The sequence below is a fragment of the Camelus dromedarius genome, chromosome 34 (genome assembly GCF_036321535.1).
Source record: "Camelus dromedarius isolate mCamDro1 chromosome 34, mCamDro1.pat, whole genome shotgun sequence".
Classification (NCBI taxonomy): domain Eukaryota; kingdom Metazoa; phylum Chordata; class Mammalia; order Artiodactyla; family Camelidae; genus Camelus; species Camelus dromedarius.
The window spans coordinates 1,421,342-1,446,100 of NC_087469.1; the positions used below are offsets into that span (position 1 = coordinate 1,421,342).

Consider the following 24,759-nt stretch of genomic DNA (forward strand, 5'->3'; position numbering starts at 1 on the left):
GATGAGCTCTCATATCATCTCTCAAATAAGATGGACTTACTTGTGCTAAGTACTATTATAGAAAATCTAAAAATCAAAATTTAATGAAATATTAATCTGAGCTAGCTATCATATCTTCAGAGTAGTACTGAGTAGCAGTAAAGGTTAATTGGAAAAGTCTTTTTTTTTTTGTAATTTCTAGCTGAGAATTGCTATTGTAAATACATTTTATACATAATGCTAATAAAATATTTGAAAGTAACATGTCTTAAGAAGGAAAAGTAATTGTTCAGGATTTTTTTTTTAAGTCAGTGTCAGTTTGTCTTTTTTGAGCCATGTAAGTTATTCAAGTGCTATTACAGTGGAAGACACCTGAGTCCTACAGTTTTAAAGTAATTGGAATAGTTTAGAAGGGCATTTATTGTGTTCTCTTTATAGATTTTATAGATTGTGAAATATATGAAACATAACATGACATATTGGAGATCCCTTCATATGAATACATAAAGGTCTTCTTCAGTCTCCTCTGCTCCCAGAACTTTTTAATAAAATTTTCAAACTCAAGAGTAAAGTCACTCTATTGCCTTATTAAATGTGTACCTCCCTATACACCCATCAGTCAGCTTTTTAAGTGCACTTCAAAAGAAGTTGCAGGCATCAGTAACCTTTACTTTCTAAACACTTCACCATATAGCCATTAACTGAATTTTGTGTTTGTTTTGAGATAAAATCTACCTTCAGTTAAATCCATAAATCTTAACTGTATAATTTTGTGAGATTTGACAAGTGCCTACATCCCTGTTAAGATACACAGTATTTTCATCATCCTTGAGAGTTTCCTCATGTCCATTCCCAGTCAGTTCCAACTCCACTCCCACTTCCTTCCAGAAGGCAACTCTTCTGATTATTTCAACATAGGTTAGTTTTGCCTGATCTAGGACTACATATAAATTCATACAGTATATATACTTTTTGTGTAAAGGTTTTTTCAATTCAGCATAGTGCTTTTGAGATTCAGCCATATTTTTGTGTATCATAGGGGTTTGTTTTCCAATGTGGTTGTAGTGTTTTACATGCTCACCGGTGAAGTGTAAGAGTACTAGTTAATCCACATTCTCACCAATGTTTTTAGTGTTATCATTTTAATTTTAGTCATTCTGTGTGTAGTATTACCTCAGTATAGTTTTAATTCCCATTTCCCTTATGACTATTGATATTGAGCACTTTTTCATGTATTTTTTGGCATTTGTTTATTTTTCTTTATAAAATGTTCAAAATTTTTGCCTGTTTTTTTTTCCACTGGGTTGTTCCTTTTTATTAGTGAACTGTGAGTTTTTATATATTCTGTATATAGGTCCTTTGTAAGATATATGCTCTTCTTTGTGGTTCTTCTTTTTTTTTCTTTGTGAAATTATTTTTTTTTATTGAGTTATAGTCGATTAACAATGTTGTGTCAATTTCCAGCGTAGAGCACAATTTTTCAGTTATACATGAACATACATATATTCAGTGTCGCATTCTTTTTTGCTGTGAGCTAAGATCTTGTATATATTTCCCTGTGCTATACAGTATAATCTTGTTTATCTATTCTACATATGCCTGTCAGTATCTACAAATTTCAAACTCCCAGTCTGTCCCTTCCTGCCCTCCTCCCCCTTGTCTGACAACCACAAGTTTGAATTCTATGTCTATGAGTCTGTTTCTGTTTTGTATTTATGTTCTTTTTTTTTTTTTTTTTTTTGTAAGATTCCACATATGAGCAATCTCATATGGTATTTTTCTTTCTCTTTCTGGCTTACTTCCCTTAGAATGACATTCTCCATGTTGCTGCAAATGGTGTTATGTTGTCATTTTTATGGCTGAATAGTATTCCACTGTATAAATATACCACATCTTCTTTATCCAGTCAGCTCTCAATGGACATTTGGGCTGTTTCCATGTCTTGGCTATTGTAAATAGTGCTGCTAGGAACATTGGGGTGCAGGTGTCTTTTTGAAGTAGGGTTCCTTCTGGATATATGCCCAGGACTGGGATTCCTGGGTCATATGGTAAGTCTGTTCCTAGTCTTTTGAGGAATCTCCATACTGTTTTCCACAGTGGCTGCACCAAACTGCATTCCCACCAGCAATGTAGGAGGGTTCCCTTTTCTCCACAGCCTCTCCAGCATTTGTCATTTGTGGACTTTTGAATGATGGCCATTCTGGCTGGTGTGAGGTGATACGGCATTGTAGTTTTGATTTGCATTTCTCTAATAATTAGTGATATTGAGCATTTTTTCATGTGCCTGTTGATCATTTGTATTTCTTCCTTGGAGAATTGCTTGTTTAGGTCTTCTACCCATTTTTGGATTGGGTTGTTTGTTTTTTTCTTACTATGTCGTATTGGCTATTTATATATTCTGGAAATCAAGCCTTTGTAGGTTTCATTGTTTGCAAAACTTTTCTCCCATTCCATTTGTTGTCATTTTGTTTTGCTTGTGGTTTCCTTTGCTGTGCAGAAGCTTGTAAGTTTCGTTAGGTCCCATTTGTTTATTCTTTTATTTCTATTGCTTGGGTAGACTGTTCTAGGAGAACATTTTTGAGATGTATGTGAGATGTTTTGCCTATGTTTTCTTCTAGGAGGTTTATTGTATCTTGTCTTATGTTTAAGTCTTTGATCCATTTTGAGTTGATTTTTGTGTATGGTGTAAGGGAGTGTTCTAGCTTCATTGATTTACATGCTGCTGTCCAGTTTTCCCAACACCACTGGCTGAAGAAACTGTCTTTATTCCATTGTATGTTCTTGCCTCCTTTGTTGAAGATTAGTTGACCAGAAGTTTGTGGGTTCATTTCTGGGCTCTGTATTCTGTCCCATTGGTCCATATGTCTGTTTTTGTACCAGTACCATGCTGTTTTGATGACTGTAGCTCTGTAGTATTGTCTGAAGTCTGGGAGAGTTATTCCTCCAGCCTCTTTCTTTTTCTTCAGTAATGCTCTGACAATTCTGGGTCTTTTGTGGTTCCATATAAATTTTATTAGTTCTGTGAAATATGTTCTGGGTAATTTGGTAGGAATTTCATTAATCTTTTGTGGTTCTTGCTTTCTGTGTTTTTTTGTGAAAACCTTTGTCTACCTCTACCTCTAGGGTATGAGGGTATTTTTCTCTTTTCTTCTAGAAGCTTTATAATTTTTAGCTTTCACATTTAGGTCTAAGAGCTACCTTAAATTGATATTTGCATATAGTGTAAGTTAGGTGTTAAATTTCTTTTTTTTTTTCTCTCTTCCATATGGATAGCAAGTGGTTTCATCACCATTTGCTGGAAATATTTTCCATTCCCCACTGCATTGCTTTGGTCTTTTGTCAAAAATCAGGTGACTTAAAAATGTTTATGTTTTTCTGGCCCATCTGTTCTAGTCCATTGATTTATATGAGCATCCTTAGGCCATTACAGAGTCATGATTAATACTGTTCTGCAGTAAGTCTTGAAGTCAAGCGGTGTAACTTTGTTCTTTTATTCCATCAGTGCTTTTGATATGCTAGCGTATAGAAATACAGTTGATTCTTGTACATTGATCTTATATCCCGTTACCTTGTTAAAGCTATTAGGTCTAGTAGGTCTTTTTTAGATTTCTTAAGACTTTCTATGTAAATAATCATGTAATCTTTGAATAAAGATAGTTTTATTTTTTCCCTTCTCATCCTTATACCAGCTGTTTCTTTTTCTGGCCTTGATGTACTGGCTAGGATCATAAGTACGATGTTGAATAGAAGTAGTGAGGGTGGGCGTCCTTGCCTTTTTTGGCAAGCTTAAGGGGAAAGCCTTAATTTTTTGTCATTAAGTACAAAGTTAGCTGAGGATTTTTCATAGAAGCCCTTAATTGGGTTGCTTTTTCCCCCTAATTATTGCTGAAAGTTTTGATAATGAATGGGTGTTGACTTTTATTAATAGTGCTTTTTCTGTGTTGAAATGACCATATGGTTTTTCTTCCTTATTCTTTTGATGTGGTGAAATACATTGATTTTTTAAAAAAATAATTTAGCCAATGTTGACCTCTTGGGATAAATTCTACTTGATCATGATGTATTATTCTTTCTGTATATTCCTGGATATAATTTGCTAGTTAGTGTTTTGTCAAGTTTTTGGAATCTAATTTTGTGAAGGATTTACCTCTTTCTGGACTATGTGCCTTGTGCAATTTTCATTTTTGTGATGTCTTTGTCATTTTCTGATTTCAGGATTATGCTGACCTCATAAAAAGGATTGAGAGTTACTCTTTCTTTTTGAATGTTCTAAAAGAATTAGTGTAATTGGTATTCCTTCTTTAATGTTTGATAGAATTCATTGGTAAAACCATTTGGGCATGAAGTTTTTAATGAACTGATACTGGTTACAAATTTAATTTCTTTAATAGATACAGGGCTTTTCCAACTTTTACATTTAGTCTAGTTTTAGTTTTGGTAAGTTGTGTTTTTAAAGAAATGTGTTCTTTTCAGTTGTCAAATTAATATACATAAATTTGTTAAGTTCTATATTATTCTTTTCTGTGTGGAAATACCATTGAAACTTTCTTCTGGAACCGTTTGAGATTAAGTTGTTCATTATTCCTAGTGCACTAATATATATTTTCTATAAATATAATCACAGTATAACTATCAAAATCAGGAAATTGACTTTGAGGCATAATACCATCTGCTGCTCAGACCCCTTTAAATTTATTGACCATGGAGTTTTTTTGTTGCTGTTGCTGTTTTTGTTGTTGTTTTAGCAGAAGAATCCAGTACAGAACCATGTGTTGCATTTGGTTGTTATATTTCTTTTTCTTTGGCCTGGAGCCATCTCTCCTATGACTCTCATGACCTTGACGTTTTTGAAGCCTACAGTCCGGTTTGAGTCAGTCTGGTATTTTTATGATTAGATTCAGGTTTACACGTTTGGCTGAAGTGAGGCTTTATTGTTCTCATCGCATCTTGTCCGAGGGAAGGTGCGTGGTTTTGACTTACTCCATTACTGCCTGTGTTTAGTTTGATTGCCTGATTGGGTTAGTGCCTGCCAGACTTCTCCACTCAGTTACTCTTTTTCTTATTGTCAGTAAGTATTTGTCAATAGGTGCTTCAAACTGTGTGAAGACCCCATCATTGCTCGTCAGATCTTCATTTTATACATTGATTTGTCATTTCAGCATGGACTCATGGTTTACTATTTTTGTTCAGTGGGTTATAATTTACTTTTTTTTTTTTCTTTATTTTGATTTTCAAATTAGCCTAGATTTCACTAGTGAGAGCTGGTTTCTGGGTCCTTTTGACAGTAAACTCTTCCTTTCTTTTCGGCACATGAGGATTTCCAGACTCATTTTTTTTACTTGCCCTTCCCCTTGCCTCAGAATCAGCCATTTTTTCACGAAGTCCTAGTTCCTTTTAGTGAGCAATGGTATTTCGTGGACAAAGTCTGGTGCTGGGTGTATTCATTGCTGTTGCGGTGCTACTGCTCTTAGACCCTCTCAGTGGACAGACTTAAAGATATACAACGCAGTGCCTGGTTTCCTGGCAGATGCATTCCTCACCCTGCTGAGGCTCTGAGTCCCCGGCCTGGCCCCCCCCCCCCCCATGTGAATGCCTTCCCCATCCCACTGGAACCTTTGCACCTCCCACTGTGCCTCCCTTATGTGGGCACCCTCCTCACCTGTCTGGTCTCTCATATGCCGTACCTGTCAACACACCCTTTACTGTTTGGGCTTTGACACCTGGATGCTAGGCCTTTCCAGTGGATATCTGATTTGCCAAGCCTAGGCTCTGACTCCCCATGCAAGGCTGCAGCCCTGCAGGAATGGCTTTTCCACTCTGTTTAGGCTTTCATGTCCCTGTTTAAGTTTACTGCTAGGTATGTTTTTCTTTTGGATGTTATTATAAATGAAATTGTTTATATAATTTCCTTTTGGATTTTTCATTGCTCGTGTGTGAAAACACAGCTGATTCTTGTATGTTGATCTTGCACCCTGCACCTTTGCTAATAAATTCATTCATTGACTCTAGTAGCTTTTTTGTGGATTCTTTCATATTTTGCGTGTACAAGGTCATGACATTTGTGAAGAGAGATACTTTTACTTGTTCCTTTCCGATTTGAATGTCTTTATTTTTCTTGCCTAATTGTTCTAAGTAGAATTTGTAGAACTTCTAGCACAGTGATGAATAGCAGTGGTGAATACGGGTGTCCTTGTCTCATTCCTGATTTAGGGGAGAATGCCATCAGTATTTCACCATTGAGTATGTTAGCTGTGGGTTTTTGATGACTGTGTTATTCTTAATAGCAGCGTGGCATTATGTCTGGTAGGTACAGCATAGTTTATTTAATTGATCCTTTATTGCTGTGCTAAGTAGTTTCTGATATTCTCCTATTACTAATAGTGCTCCAGAGAATAATATTGTATACTTGCCATTTGATATACATGAAAGTGTTTTTACAGTCTAGATCCTGAGAGGCAGGGATTACTGGGTTTCTCTTTTTTTTTTTTAATTTAAGGTCACTGTGTCCTACCTTTAGCTCCAGATTAAGTAGAAATTTTCTGTGGAATAAAATGAGTATTATTAGCTGATCCAGGCAGCAGAACATGGGTGCTGTGGCTATTAGAGGTGGTAGAGGTAATGTTCTAGAAGAATAAAGCTGCTAATAGCATCCAGGGTATTTGAGAGACTCACCTCTCAGGAGGAATAGAGTAGTTCATGCTGAGCCAGTGCTTCCACTGAGAACAACCAGAAAAATCAGGTAAATTTAAGAAAATAGTAATTTTCCTATTATCAAAGAGCTACAGAAGCAACTAGAACAAGATGTTCAAATGTTATACAAATGAGAGAGAGCCTTTCAGAAGTTAGCTGAGGTTTTGTAGCTGTGTTTCCCTGAAAAGAAGCAGCTGAGAATCTAGGCTTGGCTCAGGCTGAGCAGCACTGCTGGGGGACAGTAGGGCTCTGGGTCACCACACAGGCCTGGAATGACAAAGCCCCCTCGGTTCGCAGTTGAAAGCCCAGGAGGGACGTTCCATACATTCAGTGGCTAACCAGGGGTAGACTGATTCTTAGCAGAACTACAGCCCGTCCTTGAGCCAGTGCAGTTCCTGATTAAAGTGATTAGCCTCTTCCATAGCAGAATGAAGGGTGAACATACTCTTAATGGAAGATAAACATCATCTGGTACCTCTGTGATTCTTTTATATGCAGTTCCCAGTGTTCGGTACGACATTACTAGTCCTGTGATAGCAAAGAAAGCTTATGATCAACCAAGAGAAAAATCATTTTAGGGTCAGACTCTCAGATGACCCCAGTATTGGAGTTAGCAGATAAGGACTTTAAAATAATTAAAATTGATAACTTAATCACAGTGAAATACCGCTCACACTCACTGGGATGGCTGAAATTAAAAGGATATTAACAAGCTTTGGTGAAGATGTGGAGAGACTGGGATCATACATAGTTGGTGTGCAGCTACTGTGGAAACAGTTTTATAGTAACTCAAGAAGTTTAACATAGAGTTAACATGTAACCCAGCAGCTCCACTCCTGGGTATATACCCAAAAGAAACTAGAACATATATCCACTCAAAAACTTGTATGTGAATGTTCATAGCAGCATTATTCTTAACAGCCAATAAATGGAAACAACACAAATGCCCATTGTCTGATGAATGGATAAGCAAACTGTGATATGTGCATGCAACAGAATATTATTTAGTTACAGAAAGGGATGAGATTCCATACATGCTACAGCATGAATGATACCTTGAGAATATTACGCTAAGTGAAAGCGCCAGACACAGCAGGACAAATTTTGTGTGATTTCACTTGTATGAGGTGCCTAGAATAGGCAGACTTACTGATACAGAAAGCAGACCAGGTGTCACAGGGACTGGGGTGAAGAGGGAATGGAAAGTTACTGTTTAATGAATAGAGGGTTTCTGTTTGAGATTATGAAAAAGTTCTGGACATAGTGATTATATTTGCATAACATTGTGAATGTACTTAATGCCACTGAAGTGCACACTTGAAATGGCTACTATGCTAAAAATCTTTTGACCATGATAAAAAGGAAGGAATGAACACGCTGTGATCCAGAGGAATCATAAAAACATGCTGAGTAAGAGATGCCAGTCGCAAAGAGTCACATATTGTATGATTCCATTTATGTGAGATGTCCAGAATAAGAAAGTCCATAGAGACAGAAAGTAGGTTAGTTACAGTCACGGGCTGGGAGGGAGGGATTGCTGGAGAATGAGATTTGACTGACTGCTTATGAGTGTGGAGTTTCTTTTAGGGGTAATGAAAATATTTAAAATTTTATGTTGATGGTAGTTGCACAACTTTGTGAATATACTTAAAAAAACATTGAATTGCACCCTTTAAATGGATAATTGTGTGGTATGTAAGTTATATTTCAGTAATAATCTTAACTAGACCATAAATAATAATGAATAAATAATACATGTTAACAAATAGGTAGAAATTATTACCTGAGAAAAGGTGAAATATTTATAGAAATATGTGATTGGAATCATAGAGAATGCAAAAGAAGACACAAGCTACTGACCAAAATTTTTCAAAACTGATGAAAGATGTGAACTTATATTCAAGCATCTCTTTGAATCCCACGCATGACCAATATAAATTAAACCATTCCTAGGCGCCATTCCATAGTAAGACAGCTAAAAACCGGGGAAAAACAAAACACTGAAACAGCCAGAGAACAAGGGGAATGACGCAGTACCTTCAAAGAAACAACAAAAAAAACCTGACAGCTGTCTTCTTGACAGGTTGAGTTAGGAGATACAGCAGTCATTACAGTAGTTCACACAGAAGCCAGGCACTGGCAGGGTGAATAGGTCGGACAAGCTGGGTGGGTTCTTGTGATGTAAGGAAGCTGTCTTCAGACTGGCCTGTGTCTACCTTGAGAGATACAGGAAGACTTGCCTGGAGTAACCAGTGTGGATACTTTTAAGGCCATTGCTTTCTAAGTCCTCAACTTCCACATCTAATTTTTTCAGAAATTGACCCCTCTGGTGGAAGTATTGTTGCAGTTTCTCCTTTCCACTTCTCCTTTCTAGTTACTCTTTCCTGTTTTGTAAAGAAAGACCCGCGTCTCTTCCTTCTTACTCTGATTTGTTGCCTCACATTATAAAAAGCCCGCAAGTTGTGTAAGAAAGGAATATTTTGAAATATTACTATTGATGTACAGAAAATGAATTTTTAGTGGCTAGGTATTGTATCCTTTTGCAAGATGGTTTCTAATTCTTTGCTTTCAACACAATTGATGGCTAATTTGATCCATTATTGAAAGTAGGTTTTTTAGATCACTATATATTTTTTAGCAAATAACTCAGAAGGTGCTCAATGAATTGAGTAACATAAGGAAAACTTCTAGTCCTATCTACTTATTTATGGTAATGAGATTTTTCAGGGAAAACACATAAATTTATAAATATAAAAAGTAGAAGTAAAATTGATGATGATAATTGGGAGGGAAAATTTTGCATACGCATATGTTTGATACACACAGTATAATTACTTTGTTTTGGTAAGTTGTGTACTTACAATAATTTGGATAACTCATTTCTGATAACAGTTGAATTTATATACACAAGAAGTTTTAAAATGTTAAATTTAAATTTATTTACATATAGTTTAAAGAAGTAGGATAAAGAATAAATGCAAGACTTTCAAGTATAAAATACAATACACTGGTTTTGAAGTTTTGTTGGAAAAGTGAAATATAGATACAAGTTCATTGTTTAAGAGAGGTTTGTTTATAGCTTTTTTTTAAATGGATGATGGTAGATATTCATACCACTGTGGAATTTAGGTTACATTGGATATGTTTCAGAGTGAAGTAACAGTTTTATCTTAATACTAATAATGAAAAGTTTTAAATATTAACTTATATTCAAAGATTTACATAGTTTTTCAAAAGTATTTTAGAATATCTGAATAAAATCTTTTAAAGATGATTGGCAGAGCTGCCACTAGATTGAGGCAAGGAGGTACAATTTAAGGAGATGATACCGTTAGGGTTCTTTCTACAAGTGCACTTGCAGGACCCTAAGAGTGAGTGCCTCCTTAAACCGTGACCCTAGGTGTAAACTTTCTCACCCTATTCCCACTGGATTTATATAGCATAAGAAATTCGTTTGTGAAAAGTTGGCTTTAGAAAGCATATTTCAGATTCAGTCATTTTCATCAACTGCTTTTAATTTGTTTTTCAGGGTGGGATTAAAAACTCAGCCTGAGTCAAAATGCCCTGAGCTGCTTGCCAATTACTGTGACATGTTGCTAAGAAAAACACCATTAAGCAAAAAACTAACCTCTGAAGAGATTGAAGCAAAGCTTAAAGAAGTGGTACATACATTTTTTTTTAACTTCAGATAGTTTAATTATCTTACTTTGAATTTGTGTTTTGTGTATAAGGTTTTCTGTGATAGCATTAATTTTTTTAACATGTGTCTATAAGCAACTAATATGAAATTTTACCAGTGTAAGATCTCTGTAAAGCAGTTATTTTTCTTCCTGAAAATTTTTATTCTATAGCTGCCAGAAAGGGAAATAGCATTTCATTCTTTCTCGATTCTTTTAAAAAATCTATTAAATTCTAGCTCCTATGAAAGGACAAAGCAAAAAAGAGAAATGGAACCAGCCAATGGTGTTTGGAATGATGGTTGAGACTGGATGTTTTTCACTTCTTTCTTCTTGTGAGAGCTCAAAATAGATAACCAAGGGTGAATGAGTGTAGTTTCAAAGTTAGTTGCTTTCATTTTTATTTGTCTCTTGTTATTAGTGTAACATGATATTAGCCCAGGAAATCAAAGAAGAAAAAAATTAGTAAGCAAGATACAGAGAAAGTATAGACAAAAAGAGTTAGAGCGAAAAAGATTGGTGTCAGAATAAAGTGAAGAAGATACATAGAAGAAAAAATTGGGAAGAACCATTGATTTTCCTATAAAGTTCTATCACGTTTTATATAAAATTTCAAAAATTGGTATTTATAGGCACTCAAAGGTTATTTGGTTACAGTCTCTCAAGTTTGCTAACTTTTAAAGTAGTAAAATAATACCAGGATTGGTTATTGTTCAAAGATGGTTACTGTTCAGGTTAGTAGGCCTCTGTCTGTATATGTTTATATAAATTTCTGACTTTTGACGGTGGGGAATGTAGGAAGGTCTAAATGAGAGGGATGGCTAAGAGCATTTATAAATTGAAAGTCACTTTGTTTCCCGTACAGCTCTTGGTCCTTAAGTACGTACAAAACAAAGACGTTTTTATGAGATATCACAAAGCGCATTTGACACGACGTCTTATATTAGACATCTCTGCTGATAGTGAAATTGAAGAGAATATGGTAGAGTGGCTAAGAGTAAGTAAATTTTTAAAAAATACTTGGTTCTCTTAAGATAGCACATGGTTCATATGTGTGCTTAAGCAGTACAGTTTGGTGATAATTGTTAATGTTGAAGAAATAGGGGACATTTTATAAGAATATGGCATCAATTATATAAAATAAGTATTTTCTTAATAAAGAAGCACCTTTGCTCTTGCTTTGCTTCTGTTGTTTCACTCTTGTATCTCTCACTTATTGACGTTATTAAATAAACTACTGGACAAATCATTTCATTTTTAAAGGTATTTTTAGTACTAAATATTTAACCACAGAGATGTTTGTAAATAAATACATCTATAAAGGAAAAAGAACCAATAGGTAAAGGTGGTGGCTTATTTAGCGTAATCAGTGCTAATTATGACTACATTCCTATGTCACAGAATTTTAAGTTTGTCTCTTTCAGTTAATTTTAATGGAATTTGAGTTATATTAACATAAATTAATATGTCTTTCATTTATATATATGTATTCTATATAATATATAAATATATGATAATAAGTACATAATGTGTATACCTACATGTATTTCATACATATGTCTTTCATTTATATTTGTATTTCAAATTGCAGGTTTACAGATAGTCCTACTTTGCATGGTGGTGTAGGGTAGTAAAAATTACTGTGTAGTTGATCTTAAAATTAACAATCAGTGGGGAAAATTATTGTTCTATAACTTAGAAATTTTTGTCAGTATTAAAAACTTACCATCTGTTATATAGGAAAATAAAAATAAGTAAAATTAGTATGTATTTAGTACACTAAGTTAAAACATAAACTTTCAGATTTAAAGTGGTTTTTTTTTTTTAAAAAAAAACTTTAAAAATGTAAAAAGAGTAGTTAGGAAAATATTTGCAATTCATATGTCTAATATTGTATCTAGAATATGCAAAGAACTCTTACAACCCAACAGTAAAGGCAAATTGGTTACAGATGGGCAAAGAATTAGAATAGACATTTCTTCACAGAAGATATACAAATGGTCAGTAAGTGTATGCAGAGACGCTCAACATCATTAGTCATCAGGGAAAGGCAAATCAAAACCACAGTGCGATGCCACTCCGCTCCCACTGCGACAGTGAAAAATCAGATAATAACAAATGTTGCCAAGGAAGAGGAGAAATTGGAACCCTCATGCATTGCTGGTAGGAATATACTATGGTGCTGCCACTTTGGAAAACTGACAGTTCCTTAAAAAGTTAAACTTAGAGTTAACCTGGCAAGTCTGCTACTAGATAATTCTGCTCAAGGGAAGTGAAAACATATGAGCACACAAAAAGTTGTGCATGAATGTTCATAGTAGCATTATTCATAGTGACCAAAAAATGAAAACAACCCAAAATGTCAAACCAGTTGACAAATAAACAAAATATAGTTTATCCATGTGATAGAATATTGCTTGTCCATAAAAAGAAATGAAGTAATGATACATGCAACAACATGGATGAACTTTGAAAACATTTTCTAAATCAAAGAAGCCATTCACAGATGACATACTATATGATTCCCCTAATTCAGTGTGTCCACAGTAGCCAAATCCTTAGAAACAAAAAACAAGGGTTTCCAGGAATGCAGGACTGGGGAAAATGGGGAGTGACTGCTAGTAAGCATGGAGTTTCTTTTTGGCATGATGAAAATGTTCTAAAATTAGACAGTGGTGATGGCTACATAACTGTGTAAATACACTAAAACTTGATTAATTGTACACTTTAAAAGGGGCAAATTTTGAGACAGATGATTTATATCTCTGTAACACTGTTACTAAAATGAAGAGTGGTTTGACTAGTACTTGACTTCTTGTCATGCAACTCACAGTACACAGTGAGCACCTTTTGTATACCTTGAAGAGCTGTCATACTCTTAAGTTTGGATCAGCTTCCAAACTTTCATCTTTTGGTCTTTCAAAGTCATGAAAGTTTTTGCTGGCATCACGTCCTCATCTTATCCTTTTTTTTATTGTCACTACCATTTTTTTCATTTATGTTGATAATTTGCCCTCATTAAGTTTCTATACCTGCATATTTAAAATCTTCGCCATTGGCATTATCAATAAACATTAAACAACCACAGTCAGCTCTTTTTTCTAAACTCCATTTATGTTCTATTTTATTTTCATTTCCAACATTGTTATATTTTTGGTGTACTTTTGTCATCTTTCTTGACCAGTTATGTCTTTTGATTATGCATTTTAATAAAATGCCATGTGGATTTATCACTGGAAGACGTGGAAGACAGGCCACAAGACTGCGTGCTTTGCTGTCTGTGGGTGAATTGAATAAACATGACTGACAGATTTTGGAAGAAGTATCTGTGATTGGTCACTGATATGATATGCTCTGTTATTAGTGGTGCAATAGATTGAGGAGACAGAAGTTATGTTAGTGATTTATGTAACACTCACATTTAATATATAGTGGTAATTGAAAGTTGAACTGTGTTGTTGGGAGACTGGTGTTATTTAACTGTACTGTGGTAACTGAAATTCATGTGTATTGGAACTGTGCACAGAAAGCCAGGATTGCCTGTATATTCTGTTTAGTTTCTAAGAATCAAATTTAATAGGTATTAGATTATAAACATTCTAATAAATAAAAGAGAAAGGCAGAATTTTGTACTAAAGCATCTAACACTTAGCTTTCCATTAAAATTTTTTGCTAAGAGTATATCAGATTATATATTATTAATTACTTCTTCTGTCCTTGGTTTTCATAGGAAGTTGGTATGCCAGCAGATTATGTAAACAAGCTTGCTAGAATGTTTCAGGACATAAAAGTATCTGAAGATTTAAACCAAGCTTTTAAGGAAATGCACAAAAATAATAAGTTGGCTTTACCAGGTATTATTTTATAATTACATACATGTTTTAACTTTTTAAGAAAGAGTATCTTTGTTTTCTAATAAATTAAAAATAAACCTAAGTAGTAATAGATAAAAAGATGTTACAAAGCCCATGTTCCTTGAAGGCACCCCATCCCACAAAGCGGAATTTAGATTTGCTAATTCTTATTTTGAAACAAAAGGACGCTTTTTAACAAAACCTTTAGAGTCTTGTTTATTTTTCACCAAAGCTTATCCTTTATGTATTTTGAATTTTATCCATTGTTAAGATTATTTGCTTTATATTTTCTGATATTCGTTCCTATAGCTGATTCAGTTAATATAAAAATTCTGAATGCTGGTGCTTGGTCAAGAAGCTCTGAAAAAGTCTTTGTCTCACTTCCTACTGAACTGGAGGATTTGATACCTGAAGTAGAAGAATTCTACAAAAAAAATCATAGTGGTAGAAAATTACATTGGCATCACCTCATGTCAAATGGAATTGTAAGTAGATGGCGTGTTAGTTCAGATACTGGTTGGCTGAAAGCAGCAGGACTCCACATAAGATTTGCTTAGATGAGGTCCTTGCTGCTCTTACAAGGGAAAGTCGGAGCAGACAGAGTGGATCTGTTTCACGAGATTGCTAGGGACATAGGCTTCTGGTTGTAGCACCGTGCTTGAGGTCTTCTTTTGCCTGCAGAATCCAATATGCTGCTCGCTATGCCTGTCTTCCAGCCCAACAGGAAGGGAAAGATAAAGAGTATAGCTTTCTTTAAGGGCAACTTCTAGAAGTTTCCCCCATTGTTTCCACTCAAATCTCATTGGCCAGCACTTAGTCACATGGCCACATTTTGCTCAGGAAAGCTGGGAGGTGAGTCTGTATTCTGAGTAGTCATTAAGGTCTGCTAAAGTTTTTATTACCATGTAAGAAAGGAAGAATGGATATTGGAAGACAGCCAGCAGTCTTTTTTATACATAGTCTCATGTAAGATATATTATAGATAGATGGTAATCATCATAAAGAGATTACTTTTTAAAATTGTTTTATCTATTATAGATCACGTTTAAGAATGAAGTAGGTCAATATGATTTGGAGGTAACGACGTTTCAGTTGGCTGTATTGTTTGCATGGAACCAAAGACCCAGAGAGAAAATCAGCTTTGAAAACCTAAAACTTGCAACTGAACTCCCTGATGCTGAGCTTAGAAGGACTTTATGGGTTGGTTTGCTTTTATGTTTTTTTATTTTTTAAGTTACATCCTCTCTCATAGCAAGAAATATGTGTTGGCTTGCTTGAAATAAATTTATGAGTTCATAACACTCTCAAATGACTTTTAACCAAGAAAAATACACTAATGAGATATTTATGGAAAAAAAAGAAATTGAAAATAAGCAAGTTATTAAGACAGAGAATGGCAAAAAGAGAGAGAGTGTGAGAAAGATTGAGTTGGTATTTAAATGTTATCTATGAGGAGTGGCCAAAGATTGCATCATGAGACTGTGTTCCAAGATTTTATGGTAACCCAGATTCTAAGAATTATCTTTTGAGGGCTTGTAAAATGTACTTATCAGCCTCCTGTTCAAAACTGCGTTTTACCCCGACTCCACAGGCCTCTTCCAAAGTAAATTCTCACCTAGAGAGAGATCAGCTGGTTTATAGCTGGCAGTGGTGTTCATCGTGCTCATATATGACCAGCGCCTCTGGGTTTTTTGGGTTTTTGTCTTATGGCAGAGAGAGTATTTATTGCTTCCTCACAACCAGCTCTTTTCTCCTCATTCTCTCTCCTCATTATGCCTTTCCATTGTTATATTCACAGAAGTACTAAATAAAAGTTTGAATTTGAAATTCATGCTCATAATTCTTTCTCACCTATGTTGGTCATGTTGGAGAATTGATCTTGGCATTCTGCACTGTTTATAGAAGCTAATTGTTTTCTCTTTGTTCTTCATAGTCTTTAGTAGCTTTCCCAAAGCTCAAACGGCAAGTTCTGTTGTATGAACCTCAAGTCAACTCACCCAAAGACTTTACAGAGGGTACCCTCTTCTCAGTGAACCAGGAGTTCAGTTTAATGTAAGGTCTACGTTGGTTGATCTAAAATAAAAATAGCTTGTTTGAATTTTAATGTTTTATTTTTAGCAAAACAGTTGTTCTCCTTACATGATATTTAAAACATACCTGTATACTGTCATCACTTTAAACTTATGCCATTTAGTTGTTTATTAAACACATTAATGAGCTGGAGATGTTTGTTACTTCTTTGTGTATTGTCCATGGATACGTGTGGGTGTCTGACATTATACTGTATTGCTCTTCAGCTTTAAACATCCTTTTGCACTTTAGCAGCTTTATCCACCCAGGGTTTTTCCCCTTAGATCTGATTAGAAGATAATGCTGAATTACAGCCAGTATATCTTCAGTTATCTAATCACTTTCATGGCAATATACATTATATTAACTCTGTTACTACAGGGAGTGTAGTCACCCGTATTCTATTAGCAGAGCTTTTACCATATTTGAGGGAAACCATAGGGTTCTTTTTTTTTTATAGGATTCATTTTAATAAAGCTGTATGTTGGTTATTTGTTACTTTGACCTTAAACAGTGCTGGATATTAATTTTAAGAATACTTCTAAATTTTTTATTAGACATTGTTGCTGTAATATGATGTTTTAAAGGCCTGTCACTGCAAAATATTTGACTCAATGTTTTTTATAGAAAAAATGCAAAAGTTCAGAAAAGGGGCAAAATCAACTTGATTGGACGCTTGCAGCTCACTACAGAAAGGATGAGAGAAGAAGAGAATGAAGGAATAGTTCAGCTAAGAATACTGAGAACCCAGGTTTGTAATATTAAGATGGAGTCTATACATTTTGAAAAACTTCATTGTTGTTCTTTTATCTTCAAATCTTTTTTGAAATTAAAGGAATGTAAGTATTCAGACTTTTTGTACAGAAGAGCTAATTTTCATTTTACTGAAATCTAAAAATTGTATTGATGGTGTTCTCAGTTGCTGAAAGAGACGTCTGTGTGACTTGGTGGTCTCTGGTAGATTCTGTTGTTTGGGCAAAACCTTCGTTTTTGGTTATGCGTCTCTTTGACCACACGTCAAAGAGAATAAATGTATCTCAGCAACAAGTTACAATTCTGGGACTGTGTGTTTAAAATTTCATTTAAATTTAAGACTTCTAATTCCATTGTCATGTGAAATTAGGGAACATTTTTTCTAACATATTTTAAAACTAGGATTATGATACCTCTGAACGTGATAAAGAGTACCTATAGCAAACTAATGTATGAGTGTTTTAACTTCAGAGATTTTTTTAAAACTAAGTTGTGCCACTTTTACCATTTTCATTCCATTGTATTTGAAATTATTGGCCAGTGTAATCAAACATGAAACAAATAGGAAAGATTAAAATTTTTCATGACTTTTAGATCATATAATATGATAAAGGAGCAGAGAGAAGATGAATAAAAATATAATGCTTTTCTGTTTAGCAATAAACAAACAAATAAACTTAAGAACGTAAAAGAAGAAACCCTAGAATTCACTGGCATTTCTTTAAAAAGCAGTGTGTAGGCCCTCTGTGAAGAGAGGGCCCTTCACCTGAGAAATTCAAAGGGAGATTTGAATAAATAGAAAGATTGTATCTTACTAAATTTTTTTATTGAGGTACAATTTACATACAATAGAATGCACATTTTTTTGGTTCTCAGTGTTCTGCTGAATGTGTATACTTGTGTGACCATCACCCCAATTAAAGTACAGAACATTCCCATCATCTCAGTGATTTCCCCATGTCTCCTATCCAGCCGGTCTCCCCCTTCAACCCTCTTGACTCCTGTTGCCACTGCTCAGTTCTGCCTGTTCTAGGTCTGCATATAAACAGAATCAGACAGTGTATGTACTCTTTGTATCTGGCTTCTTCTGCTTAACATGAAATAACATTTTTTAATGATAAGGCTGAATAAGTTAAGTTGATTTTTCCCGTAGTAGTACCAGGATTACTGAATTTCATATAAAAACTCACCTAGGAATACTGTGGGAGTTTTAAAAATTGATTCTCAATTTTAATCAGAAAGAATGAATAGATGAGAGTGATTGAGAACCTTAAAAAAAAAGTAAGAATAAGGTGTTAGTACTGGTGGAACTTGTCTTGACAAATACTAAAACTTAATAAAATATCTACAAAAATAAAAGTGTGACGGACAGATTAACTGAAAGAAATAATAACTCGGAATTAAACCTCCTATGTAAGTGTAGATGAACTTTGCAATAAAGGAAATAATTTCCATGGCCCATGGAAAGGAAATGTATTATTCAGTAAGAAGGTTCAGGAAATTTTACTTCTGGGGGAAAAAAGCATGATATATTTCTAGCTTATGTCTACACCGGATCCATTCAGATAGATTAGAACTGAGATATGTAATGTGAGGGCAGGTGTAGTTACACTGTAATATGTGCAGAGAAAGTGAAGTTTTGTTGTTTTATGTAAAACTGATCCATAATTCCGCCCAGCCCGCTGATCCAGGCTGTCCCTTGAGCTGATGCTCAGGCTTGGTTATTTCTCCCTGATTCTGCTCCGACCATCCCCATCCTTCCCCGTTTTCACAGGTGGCGTCTGGATGTATTGAGGTTGAGAGAAATTCACTTGATCTCATAGTGACAGTGAACGGACTGTCATATCTGTACAGTTGTGTCCGTGTCCTGGGTTCTTGCTCTTGTCAGCTGTGGAGTGCTTTCTTTATCTGCCACCTGTGGGAATTTGACTTTCTTCTGCCGTCTGTAGCAGATGCACGTGGTTTATTCTTTTTCTGGTTGGCGAGGACCGCATGGCATCTTTCCTGCTCTGGCTGCCTGTCCTCCGCTCTTACTGGGCTCTTGAGCCCTCTGAGACCCCGCCGCATCTTCTGTGTGTCCCTTCACCCACATGGCACGCTCTCATTGTCACCTGCTGCTACAGGAGCACCCTCTCCTGCCGCTAAAGGCCCTCTGTGGCAGGTCCGTTAGCTCTCAACTCGATCTGCATCATGTGAGAACTGAGAGAGGCTCAGGAGTGCAGATTCTTTCCATTATATCATGCCGCTTTTCTAGTGACCTCCAACATACTAAATGCGGACCAGGGTCAGAACCCTTGTTGGTCTCTCACACACCCCACCGTCTTCACCTCTAACACAGCTAGAATCGGAGAAATTGGGATGTTTCCAGTCGCTCCTCTTCTCCTTCCTGGCTCTGTCGTGTACAGGTGCCTGAAGGGGACAGCCTTTTTCCCTCTTTATTCTTTCTTTCTGGACCCTTAACATAAATCCCTGTGATGAAGAGCCTGGATCTGGACAAGATGACATTGGGAGGAACCCACCTGACCTCTAGTGGCAGTGTAAGGTCCTCCTGTCTGTCCAGGGGAAGCTGAAGGTACTTTCTCATGCTGAGTAGCGCCTGACTCCCAAGGCTGATACTGCCTTGCAGCAAAACTCCATTTTTCAATCACAAAAGCAAATATTTACCTCCTTTTCTGTTTTCACATTTCTTTTCAAATAAATTCTTATCTCCACTACGGCAGATGAATACCTTTTGTTGGCTGAGGAGACAGCTTGTACTGGAAAAGCCAAAGGGAAAAAAATATTTAGTAATTTTCTTATTCTTATTACAAAGCTTAATATTAATTAAAGAAATCATCAAGAAGACTGTTGATAAAATTGACTTAGATGAAAAGTACTTACTCCTATAGAAAGTAAAAATACTGAATTGAGTCAATATAAGCTGAAGATACTTACAACAAATACAGTTTATTCATCTGGTAAATATAGAGAGAGTCATAATTACTAATTTTTAAAACAGACACCAACTGACTTACTACTTACTATACAAAGAAATAACTGAATACAAATGAAAAAGTATGTAAAGGAGTTTGTTGTATCTTAGTTCATTCTTAACACAATACCAGATTACATACATTTTGTGTTCACAGGTAAGATAAAATTTTTAAATGTACATAGTATGGAAAGAAGAAATGAAGGGAAAAACAAGAAAACATTAGGTGTGATTTTTCTTTCAGCAAAGAGGTTATGGGTAGATTTTGTTTTTCCTCACTTTTCAAAATCTCTATAATGTGCAGATTTTATTTTTCAGAGTGAAAACATTTTTATTTGTTAAGTAAAAGGTACTGGTCTCAAGATTAATCTAGTGATTGCTGATCATTTGGAGAGATGTTGGCTAGAGGACGAAATACGTAAAAAGTCATTTTTTTTGTTTTGTTTTGCTCAAAATAATATTTTATTTTTATTTTTTCTTTTAGGAAGCTATCATACAAATAATGAAGATGAGAAAGAAAATTAGTAATGCTCAGCTGCAGACTGAATTAGTAGAAATTCTGAAAAACATGTTTTTGCCACAAAAGAAAATGATAAAAGAGCAAATAGAGTGGCTAATAGAGCACAAATACATCAGAAGAGATGAATCTGATATCAACACTTTCATATACATGGCGTAATTTTGAATATCATGGACAATACTAAGAACCCAAATTGTGGAGTGCTTGGGCAGAAAGTTGTTACAGTTTGTGCTAGAGGAAGGTTTATTTGGACTTTGATTACATAAATATTAAAATCTCTGCCTTACCTAACAAAACAACTATATTTTGCCAATCACGTTAGTTAGCATGGTGGCATTCCCTTCATGTTGCACACTCTTTAACAGCATGCTGTTTTGTGGAGAAACTTGCATTCATGAAGAGCCCATTATGAACTTTTAAAAATAAATCCAATTTATACCCACCAGAAGAAATACAATGGGAAGGGTAACAGTGGGGTTCTTGTTGCTTGTTTTTTTCTTTTCTTTTTTTTCCCTCTCTTAGAAAAATGTACTTGCACAAGGAAGGATCTTCAGATGTTCGTGCACTGAAAAATGCTGTTATGTTTTGTTTTAACAATGCAATTAAAACTAGAAATAGCATTCTTCGTTTCTTTTGATCAAAAGAGTGAGCTGGTCAACACAACATTGGGACAGGGCAGATGTAGGGAAAAGACAAGTATTTAATAGTGTCAGATTACTTGTTCAAACACTGCTTCAGTATAGTAACTGGATTTTAATGGTGACTTTAAAATGGTATTAAATTTTTCCAACTTAAAAATGTTGGCTTTCTTTAAGCAGGAGACTACTGTGTTTAGTTGTTTCTTGTTAAATGATAAGGAAATTTTGAATTTTTTTTTTATCTTAAATGGATGGAAAACTTGTTTGGGATAAGTGAGGATTATATTAGTTATTTCGGTTGTTAAAATGTATGGAAATAGGTCATTTCGACCGCAGAATCAAAACAGCAAAACAAGCATCTTAAGTGTTTGCTAAGACACTTAATATTTATATACCTAATATTTATTATGCCACATTCAAATTTATTAAAAACAAGACAAATCTCCTGCTCTAATATAATGCTGTTTTGTAACTGACCTCTTAACCTGTAGCATAGACATATTTTGAAATTTTAAAGTGAAATTGATTCATGATTATGGATTTATAACAGTTTTATGGAAAGTAAGACATTCTGTTTTAAAAAGTAATTATCAAGTCACCTAGGAGGAAGAGGAAAACCACAACATAAGATCTGAAAAACATAAGCAAAATTGTTGCAATCTTAATATGAACAGTAAACTTGCCAAATATATGTACATACATATTTATATATTTTAATAATAAACATTTTCAAAATAGTCTGAAGGCAACACTTACCTTGTTCCTTTTAGTCAATCCAAAGTGGCAACTTATTAGTTGCTGGCAACTGAATACCCAAAATAGTGGAGGTTTTAGGACTTGAGGACATGAACAACTTAAAAGAGAAAAATTTATTCCCCATTGGGAAAGAATGGCTGAACATGGATTTTATTCATTGTGGGGCACATTTCAGATTTTCTTGCAAATTGTTTGCTATTTTGTTTAGTATTAGTAATAATATTGTAAGTGAATTTGATGACAGTAGGAAACAGAATGCTGGAGCATCGAAAGGCATACAGTATTACTGCAGAGTGCTTGCAAGAGCACTTCATGGCAGCTGTCCCCATTCCCAAGAGGTTTTGTGAGCTGCCCGCTGAAAGGAAGGAAAGCAAATTTAAAACATTTAAGGTTTTGCTGTATAGTCAAATACCTATTCTGAAACTCATAGGAAATTGGAATTTTGTTTCTAATTTAAAATCTTATACTTGAGCTCTGAGGTAGCATATGTCAATTATTAAACTAAGCATATTGTGAAGAATTCAACTAAATTAGTGCTCACTGTTTCCTCTAGATGACTGTTAACAATGGATAAAATTGAAATTTTAAAAAATGATGATTTGGTAATAATTGTTTCCCGTATGTTTAAAAAATAGTTAGATATTAGCATATTTGCTTATCCAGGAATGCCAAAGGAGGGAGAAATGGAAGGAAAAATTACAGGCCATTTCTTAAAAGTTTAAGATTTTTTTGTTGTATTAAACCAGAATTGTCCTCAGAACTTTTTTGGAATTTCTAATCTTTTTAGTCATTTAATTTAAGAATGAGAGCCATGATGTTTTGATTTATAAAGGCAAATTTAATGCAAAAGTGGGTAACTCTAAATCCATAGTGAAGTTTTCTATTAAATTTTATAAATTTTTTAATAGCTAATTATGTCCTAATTGTATTTTGGAGAATAGAACAGCAGCAAATATTGTAGACTTACAGTTTTCATCATTGTTTTCGTTATGCATACAAAAATTTGACTACTTTTTGGTGTTTATGAAAACCATTTAGTTGACAAGGTGCCTATACCATTGTTGAATTTTCTTTAAGTATATTTTGACAGTAGATTTGTTAATTAAAAAAAAAAAAGAATCTGAAAAAAAAAAAAAAACCCTACCAGCAATTTGCTAAAGGTACAAAATCACAGTTAGTAGCCTTTATTATTGAGTCCCCTTCCTGGTAATGTGCACTTAAAATTAGTGCTTATGAGCAGGGATGAAACCTGACATAGTTAAGGGGAAAAATATATAGATATATACATATATGTATATATTTTTTTCATGAGGAGTATGGCAATAGGACCCTTGAGGTTAATTTAAGCTTCGAGCATTCATCTTCTGATATAAAGATGGAGCCATCTGGAGAATGTTAACCTTTGTTGCCGTCTCATTGCCAGAGTAAGTAAACATGAAATAAAGTAAAAATATAGAACAATTTTAATGGTTACAATGAGTTAAATATTTAGAATATTACCGTTCCAATGATATAATGAGGATCATGAAATAAATTCTGAAGTCTTCCAATTTTTACATTTATTGGAGGGGTCCCTGCATTCTGTCAAACTTTATTTAAGTGTCTTACTCTTCTTTTGTGCATAAATATTAAAATTTCCAAAAGTGAGATATTAGCTTTCTTGTTTTTATCTTTTATTAAATTTAATGCAAAATATGACCAGAGTAGTTAAAAAGTATTTTGCATTATTTGCAGTAAGTTGTCATTGGCCCTGCTCAAAGGGCAAATTTTAAAACTTCAATTTGGGTGAAAGATTTGCAAGTTTTCCAGAAAGATTTGCTATCTTAAACTCAAGCTTGTTTTTTCTATTTTCATGTAAATGACTGGGATGCTGTCCTATAAACTCTTCCAAGGTCATGTTTGTGAAATAAACATTACATGAGAGCTTTCCTGTCATCTACACTATATATGTTGTCTGGAGTGTTGAACAAATTTGAGTTCCTGAGTTGTAATCTACCCTCGTATGGAATATACAATTTTGAATGTGTGCCACTACATACTGAGATGATAATGCTGTACAATTTTAAATGGTAGCAGTTTCTGTATGCAGTAGGCTGAAATATTTTGATGAACTGCTTAATTTTTGGATTTTATTTTTTAAGTTGTATAATTTATTTTCTTGCAAAATAAAAATGTAATATAAAAGCTTTCACCTATCCAGAAAATGTTGGTGTTCTACTGTAAAACAGTTTCTAAATTTTAATTCAAATTTTTGTAGTAGGTATTTTTATATATTTCATCATGAAATACTAAATCTCAGCCAGCCTTAGGAGTCAAAAATATGAAAAGTAACCAACTTACTTTTGAATTTCAAATCATAGTTCAGAATGAAAGCTGTCGGGAGTGCAGCTTTTCCGTTGACGGTCGCATAGGACTGTCAGGCCTGGAAGAGGTCAAAATTTTCAAACCTTAAAGTGATGAATGTATTCGTTCATCAGTTCAGATAGGCCATGTCGTACCCCAAATTTAAATTTTTTTTTATCACATAAAAGTAAAAAATATAAAAATTATTTGTTTTGTGTATATTTGATAACTTGTGAAATATTTAAATTTCAAAGCTAGAGGCAGTTTAGTAATAAAGTTATGAAGATAGACTGTGTCTTGTCGGTCTTGGCAACTGTAACAAATCACCACGGACTGCATGGCGTGTACGGCAGCAGAAGTTGGTTCCTCATAGCTCTGGGGGCTCCGAGTCTGAGATGCGGGGGCCAGTGTGGCTGGCTCTGGTGAGGACCCTCTGCAGACTGCTGGCCTTGCACTGTCTCCTCACACGGCGGAGGGAGGGCTTACGGAGCGCTCTCCGGGTCTCCTT

General features: G+C 34.7%; 1 protein-coding gene across 3 annotated transcripts in view; it reads left to right on the forward strand.

Moving 5' to 3' along the window:
• The window catches only part of CUL5 (cullin 5), an 81,735-nt gene extending 57,636 nt beyond the window's left edge, over nt 1–24,099 (forward strand). For all 3 annotated transcript variants that reach the window (XM_010988976.3, XM_064482014.1, XM_064482015.1), the window contains 8 exons: nt 10,199–10,331; nt 11,212–11,343; nt 14,077–14,200; nt 14,510–14,685; nt 15,239–15,400; nt 16,134–16,252; nt 16,898–17,021; nt 20,479–24,099. In XM_010988976.3, the coding sequence (XP_010987278.1) occupies nt 10,199–10,331; nt 11,212–11,343; nt 14,077–14,200; nt 14,510–14,685; nt 15,239–15,400; nt 16,134–16,252; nt 16,898–17,021; nt 20,479–20,673 (1,165 nt within the window). In that variant the 3' untranslated portion in view covers nt 20,674–24,099. The remainder of the gene's footprint in view (nt 1–10,198; nt 10,332–11,211; nt 11,344–14,076; nt 14,201–14,509; nt 14,686–15,238; nt 15,401–16,133; nt 16,253–16,897; nt 17,022–20,478) is intronic.
• Nucleotides 24,100–24,759: the final 660 nt, after the last annotated feature.